At 46.4% G+C, this 6792-nt stretch overlaps 1 protein-coding gene across 1 annotated transcript in view; it reads left to right on the top strand.

Annotated features, from left to right (window-relative positions):
• Window positions 1–1847: 1847 nt before the first annotated feature.
• The window catches only part of LOC144163055 (GTP-binding protein 2), a 35132-nt gene continuing 30187 nt past the window's right edge, over window positions 1848–6792 (top strand). The window contains exons 1-2 of the mRNA XM_077693846.1: window positions 1848–2072; window positions 5353–5560. Of these exons, the coding sequence (XP_077549972.1) occupies window positions 5404–5560 (157 nt within the window). The 5' untranslated portion in view covers window positions 1848–2072; window positions 5353–5403. The remainder of the gene's footprint in view (window positions 2073–5352; window positions 5561–6792) is intronic.

The following is a 6792-nucleotide window of genomic DNA, read 5'->3' as shown; positions in this document are numbered from 1 at the left end:
TTGTCGCATGCGTGATTTCAATAGTTTGCTGCAGCGACTATTTTTGTGGTAGAAGCCCTTCTTTGTTGCTCAGTGGGAAGTAGCAGGCATATTGGGAAAACAGTGGTGCGAACTCTCTGAATGCCCTTTCCAACTGTAGCCACTGAGGTGAGTATGACTGCCAACTGCCAGCCATTCACATTGTAGTACTATAGGGAATTTCTGTGTTAATGAAGCACTATTTTGACCAGGTGAACATTATCCCAACCAGCCATTTCCAGCGGCTTGATAAGACGTCCTTTTTTGTGAGTACACAAAAAGTCTGTGTGTGTACTCGGAAGCCTCGCACAATGTTGCATAGCCACGGAGTCGCACATACCTGCGGGGGCGTCTTGGACATCACTTTATAACCACAGGAAACCTGTGCATGTACTCTAGCACACACAGTAGTGCAAATGTGTGTAGGAATGGGTGTCAGTAGCAATGACATCAGACAATGCTATTTATACATAAATGCAGATTCATGCAAAGTCTGACATTTCCAGCTTTCATGTCAACTGTGGTGTATGAGAAGAGTGGAGAATCGGGTTGAGTAAAAAATCCGACCTCCATGACAGCCACTTTTCTTTTCCTTTAACTCCAATAAACATTTTTTCCAACACCACCGTGCAAAGTGTGAGTTTAAGGTCAAGAAAATGGTTGGAAGTCCAAATGGCTCGTTCAATTACTTTGTGCTTTTCACATGGGTGCCTTTGATTATCCGTTCTTGATAAGGGCAACCAATTTGCTTCATGCTACGCACGTAGCACAAACTCCAGAATCATCATTGCGTGTCTGTTGTGGTGGCTCAGTGGCCAACGCACCGTAGTGCTGAGTTCGAACCTGGCTGGCGGGGCTGTTTTTCAAATGAAGGTGAAAAACGAAAACAACTGCGTCGCGGTATTTCGGCGCACATTTAAAATCTCTTGGCTGTCAAACTTAATCACAGTCCTCCACTAAGGCGCGCCTCGTGTCCCTGGTGTACCTTTGATGGGTAAAGATTATGTGAAGCCTGGCTTTACGTGTTGCTCTCAAACAGGAATTGGTTTTTGTCTTGTCTCGCTAACATCATTTACATCTGTGTAAGTACTGCTTTTTATTTATTTATTTATTCATTTGTTTCTTTGTTTATAAATAATTAAGTAAATAAAAAGGTGGGTGGCTTGTGGACTTAATTGTCAGGGCTGGGTAAATCGGTAAAGGATTGCGCGGGCGTCTACAATCTCTTGTTTATTCCCGTGGTACTTGCGAACGTCCTGAGGGACACGACGGCCTCTTTTGGGTGCGCCCGGCTCGGCGGAAACGATGCCCACTCGGAGAGGCTTCTTGATGTTCAGCCAAAGGTGGGCTGTTCTCTTCACCGCGAGCGCCTGGCACTCCCACAACATGCGGTACATTGTGGGCCTCGCATGTAAATTTCGAACTACGCTCGTGAAAATTGAAACTGAAACAATGTTTGCGAGCTCGTAATAAGATAGAACAAAAAATTCTTCGTTGAAACACGCAAATAAACACAATAAAACAAGGATAAACGTGGCTTCAGCCTGATAACTTTTAGCCAATAATTTTTGGTGCGCGCAAAGAGCTGGGTTGGTGTCAGTTTCAGTTTCAGTTTAGGTGCACTTGTCCTACACATGGCTACACTTTCTCCGTTTGACTCGCGCTTGTACACGTTTCAATGACCCTTGGCGCATTCGACTTTGGAACGCTCATTCGCGGTGTTTACGTTGTGAGCCAGCATCTAAAAGTGAAACCTGCTCAAACCCAAGCGGAGGAACTATGCCAGGAAAACGGGCCAACTTTCGATTTCTTGCGTTGCTCAACTCGCGCATGCGCACTGGGGGCTGCGCTGTTGCTGCCATGGTTGCTGCCAGACGGTATGTGACCAGTGATGTCCGATGTGTAGGTGCGAGCGCTTCAGCTGATGTCAACATGGCATAATCTTGCATGTTGACTGCCGCTCACGAATGGACTGGTTACAATCGCGAGCTGCTTTTTCACGTGTTTCTGTGCGCATCGTACGAGTAAACGCCGAAGCTTCGCTGGAACAGACGGTGAGTTTTGATACTTTCGCGAGCCAGTAAACAGCTCGAAAGCAACAGTTGTTTGCCAGCGAACAGTTTCATCACAAGAATTTACTGTTTTAGATGTGCTTTATCGTTTATTATCCTCTACCTGTGAGGTAACGTGATCATTTTGTGTTGCCCTGCGACTTGTCCACCTTAGCCTGAGTCCGATTACCTGATGTATGACCAGACGCGTGTGTTACGTTGTGTCCAGTAACATCCAAGGTCGCGAATTTTTTTGGCTTTCTCATTTGGCAAGCGTGCTCAGGGTGTCAAGATCATTAGCGCGAAAACTTGCCTCAGCCAGAGCAAACGCCTTTGTTTCTACATCCGATCAAGCGAGACAATGCCCGCGCGATGTGTTTGGCGTTCTCTTAGCGCGATTTGCTTCCGTGAACCGGTTTGTTGCCGTTGCAACTTGATCCAGTAACCCCGCGCTGCCTCGGATTTGTCAATTACTACAAGAAAGCGTTTCAAGCCGCGCTAGAGATCAAGCTAGATGGTGCAGTGTCATATATATCCTCCGGCCCTTCTGATCGAATCTAATATAATTGTAACTCTTAAGTGGCTTTCCAATCTTTGTTCCCTCTTCCAACTCTCGTTTTTTCATGCTAGCAGCAACGTTATTTTCATAATTCGATGGGGAATAATTTGATTAGGTTGGACCATATTTTGTTGTCATTGCGTTTCCATCAGGGTTGTTGTAAACAGAGGCGTCACTTGCGCTCGGTTAGCAGGCGCGCCTGTAACGAGAAACAAAAACATATTAGTAAAGCAAACTTCCTAAAATATATACATTGGTGTTAGCTCGATTAGTTATTGGGCGCGTCTTCTGTAATGTTGGTTCGCCTATTTTGTAATAATGAATAATTATAGGTTTTTAAATGATCGGTATTTTAAACTAGTTGTAACAAGTCATTTCTAGTTACGGCAGGGTTTATGTGGCTGTGGCTAAAGCAGTAAGTTGGTTTCAGGGCCATTTGAAAAATGTTGATTTTTTATGATGCAATGATCATCCTTTGTTGTCGTGCTCAAATGTAACTTCATCAGTGGGCAGCAATGTAATATCATACTTCATGAAATGCTGAACAGCTGTCTTAAAATAGGACAAGTGTATAGGGAACCATGTTTATGTTTTATCCTGTGGAAAGAACAAGGAAAGAGCCGCTGCTGCCGTATTGTACTGTCATGCTAATTCGCTTGCGTAGATCATAAATTCACTTACATATATTGTAAATACGTAATTTGCTTACGTAAATTTCGTGTATCGGGCCCCTTACGAGATGATGGTTGCATGTATACATCATTGATTGGCACGTCAGGTTTGTTTCCGAGGCAGCAAAGCTTTCATTCAAGTCAACTGCGTAAGTGCTTCGGAGACAGCTGTGAGTGCTTATTTTTCAAGTTTTGATTGGCCATGGGTCACACGGCATCTTAGTTTGTGCATACAACTTAGCAGTTTGTGCGAAACACCAATTTGATCCAAACTTGACTTTCGGGCCATTGAAAAAAGTAAAAATTACACTTGGAACAAAATGTGATCGGAGGAAAAACGTTTAGAAAATATACACAGTTGTGCAAGTGAGGGATGACAGCAGTGTAGAAAAGTAGTAGACCCACGGATCTTTTTCATGTGTTTCCCATGTTTAACATGTAACACCGGTAGAGCTTGCATCATCAATTCGACTCAATGAATGCTTCCTGTTGGTTTATTGGTTGTTTTTTTTTATCTAGTCCTGTTGCGGTGGCAGTGAATTTTTCGCCTTAATTGGAATGGATGTCATAACAGTGGGCCTGTGAAGGTGTCTGTAGGAATGATGGTTTTGTAGACAGTTTTTTCCTGCTATCGATGAAAACATGCCGTATATCAAAAACGCATTTTCCAAACAGCAGGGCACCTTAGGCTTGCTGTCCCCACTATCACCACAGATGGCCGGGGGCTGTTCTGGGAGTCAAGCGTCACAATTTTTTCAAACCCATCGGTGAACAATAGTAGATAACGGTGCAAAGGAAGAGTTGAAAAATCAGATAGCACAAAAAAAGGGGATGAAAGTGGCACTGAAGCCCAGACCAGAATGCACCGGATGAAAGCTATGCGTTAAGTATGGCAGTTTCGAAAGTAAAGTACAGTTGAACACGGATATATCGAACACGGGTATATCGAATTATTGTCTATATCGAACTCATAAATTATCCCCTTGAAAATTCTGTGTAAAAGTATAGGAATTCGTACGTTTATATCGAACCGTATTTTTCCCGACATTGGGTATATCGAACGCCGCGTGAGCTGGAAGGTGCTCTTCGGTGGTCGCTGCACCCCCGATTGAGGTTGAGGAGGATGTGGAGGAATGCGCGGGCATGGCGAAGACTGGCTCGCGGAACTAATATTCCCTACCGGAACGATTGCGCTTGCCCAGTCGGGCCCCGCTAGGCACACAAGCCCGAACGCTCGGAAAATGTGACAGTGCGAGGTAGGGATGCCCCGATTGCGCATCCCTTTTTTTTTTTTTTTTTGCGGCTGCGTACGTTCTTCGGCTTGCCAAAAAAGAGTTTTTTTTTCTCTCTCTCTGGGTCTGTCTTCCCCCGATGTCGTCTCGGGAAAGGGAAGAGGGAACGAAGGCGCTGGCGGCCTCCTTCTTTTGCATTTTTGGAGATCACTGTTTCTCTCGGAGATGACCATCGCGAGCGCTTTATTGGAGTCCGTTCAGAGAGCCTTGGAATGGTTACCTTCAAAGTTATTGTGGTACGCGCGCGCTGTTCTTCTTTTGCGTGCGTGTTGGGCATGGTGTGCAAAGGCGCAGCGTACTGCTGGAATTTTCTAGTTGTGTAGCCTCGAGAAGATCGAGACCACCGTCTTTAATTTCATTTCTGGATGAAGAAGCAGGCTAAGATCAGCGATTTTTTTTTTTTTTCACGGAAATAAAACGTCCTGTTGCGGCGTGAGTGCGGAATTAGTTGTCATTCTTCAATGCGACGATCGGTAAGTGATCGTCCGCCATAGGTGAGGTCTCAAAGCCCATATTTTTTATATCAAATTTTTCATATATCGAACTAATTCGCGATCCCCTTGGAGTTCGATATATCCGTGTTCGACTGTACCACTTTTTGAGACACTCACTGGGGAAGAACTTAGCCAAGGGTCTGCTTTAACGAAGAAATTCGCTGTTTGCTTTGCAAGTGACAAATTTTGAGAACATCCCACAACTCGTGTGTGTCAGTGTTGTTGCCATGGGCCTGCAGACGTAAAGGCGGTGCCATTGCCTTGCAGGGGCTCTGCTGCTGAAAGAGTGTACCAGCCTTAGGTGGACCTTCCCTTGCCATGGAGTCACTCTTTGGGCCGGACTCTTGCTCGGAGGACCTGTGGCTCCCCCCGGAGGCCGCCGAGGGAAACGTGGAGTACAAGCTCAAGCTGGTCAGCCCCTCGCAAAGTCGGCTGGAGCACCTCGTCACCCAGATGAAGTGGAGGCTACGAGAAGGTGGGCCATTTTGGTCTCCGTCCAGGAATTTCAGTAGGAATGCTCTTGCCACCCGTTCATGTGGAAAGCGTGTCTAGATATTCTCATCCCGTGAGACCATCCGGACTTGTGTGTCACCCACTGATGATGATGATTGATGATTGCTAGTGGTATCCCCTTTGTAGCGGGGTGGTGACGTGTCATCTTACCAAAAAAAAAACTAATATACCTATGTTTTATACTTCTTGTTTAATACTAGCGCTTCTCTTAGGGCAGGCACAAAATACTTATTTTTTCTGTTACAAGTAGTAGCTGTCCTATACAATATTCCCCTCTCTGCTTTTCGTCCACCAGCGTTTTCATCTTCTCTTCATCGCCTCGACAGCCCTGAAGTTAACTCCCTCTGTGCTACCCTTAAATCATAGGGCTTCTCAGAGCTTCATGTTAACTACCCGGCGCGGTGGCTCAGTGGCTAAGGCGTTCTGCTGCTGAGCACGAGGTCGTGGGTTCGATTCCCGGCCGCGGTGGCCGCTTTTCTGATGGATGCGAAAAGTAAAAACACCCGTGTGTACCAGATTTCGGCGCACGATAAAGGTTCCGTCGAAATGAACCCGGAGCCCTCCACTACGGCGCGCCTTATTGCCTGCGTTCCATCGGCGTGCTAAACCCTACAATCAAGCTTCGTGTTACCTTTTTTTTTTTACTTCTCCCTTTTTTTCCCTCTCTCGTCCGCCCTACTTCTTTTAGGGCCTTCCAACGCCGCCTGTATAAACATTGCCTAACGCGTCGCCCGCTTTCCAATGGGAGTGGTAGGGACGCTTAGTTCAGGCACTCTTCCGCTATGTGGCGTGCACCGGCGGACATTTCGCCTGCGTAACTGCTCGCGAGTCGCGAACACTGCATCCACTTCTACAGCGTGTGTCTGTCAGCTTGCCTCGAATGCGCCGGAGCGGCGCCTGGTGAATGCTAGACAAACTGTCAACTATTTTTGCATAGTTTCCGAGAAGCGGCGCTGGCTGGCGGACATGAAAGCACGTAGGAAGGCTACGGAGCGGGAAAGGGTAGGAGAGAGCAACAGGAGAGTGGCTGTTTGGCCATTTTTCGCTCACGCGTTAGGCAAGGATTATACAGGCGGCATTGGGCCTTCAATCCCTCCTCCCCACCTTCTTTGCAAACTATCGTTTAGGCGATGACATGATGGCAGACCTCCTTGCTTTCCTCTAATAAAGAGCTCTCTCTCTTGGGAATACAAA

This window comes from Haemaphysalis longicornis, unplaced genomic scaffold, assembly GCF_048455015.1.
Source record: "Haemaphysalis longicornis isolate Haplotype H1 unplaced genomic scaffold, Haemaphysalis longicornis Haplotype H1 scaffold_12, whole genome shotgun sequence".
Lineage (NCBI taxonomy): Eukaryota > Metazoa > Arthropoda > Arachnida > Ixodida > Ixodidae > Haemaphysalis > Haemaphysalis longicornis.
The sequence above is the reverse complement of the archived record's forward strand: the minus strand, read 5'-3'. Positions and strand labels throughout refer to the sequence as shown.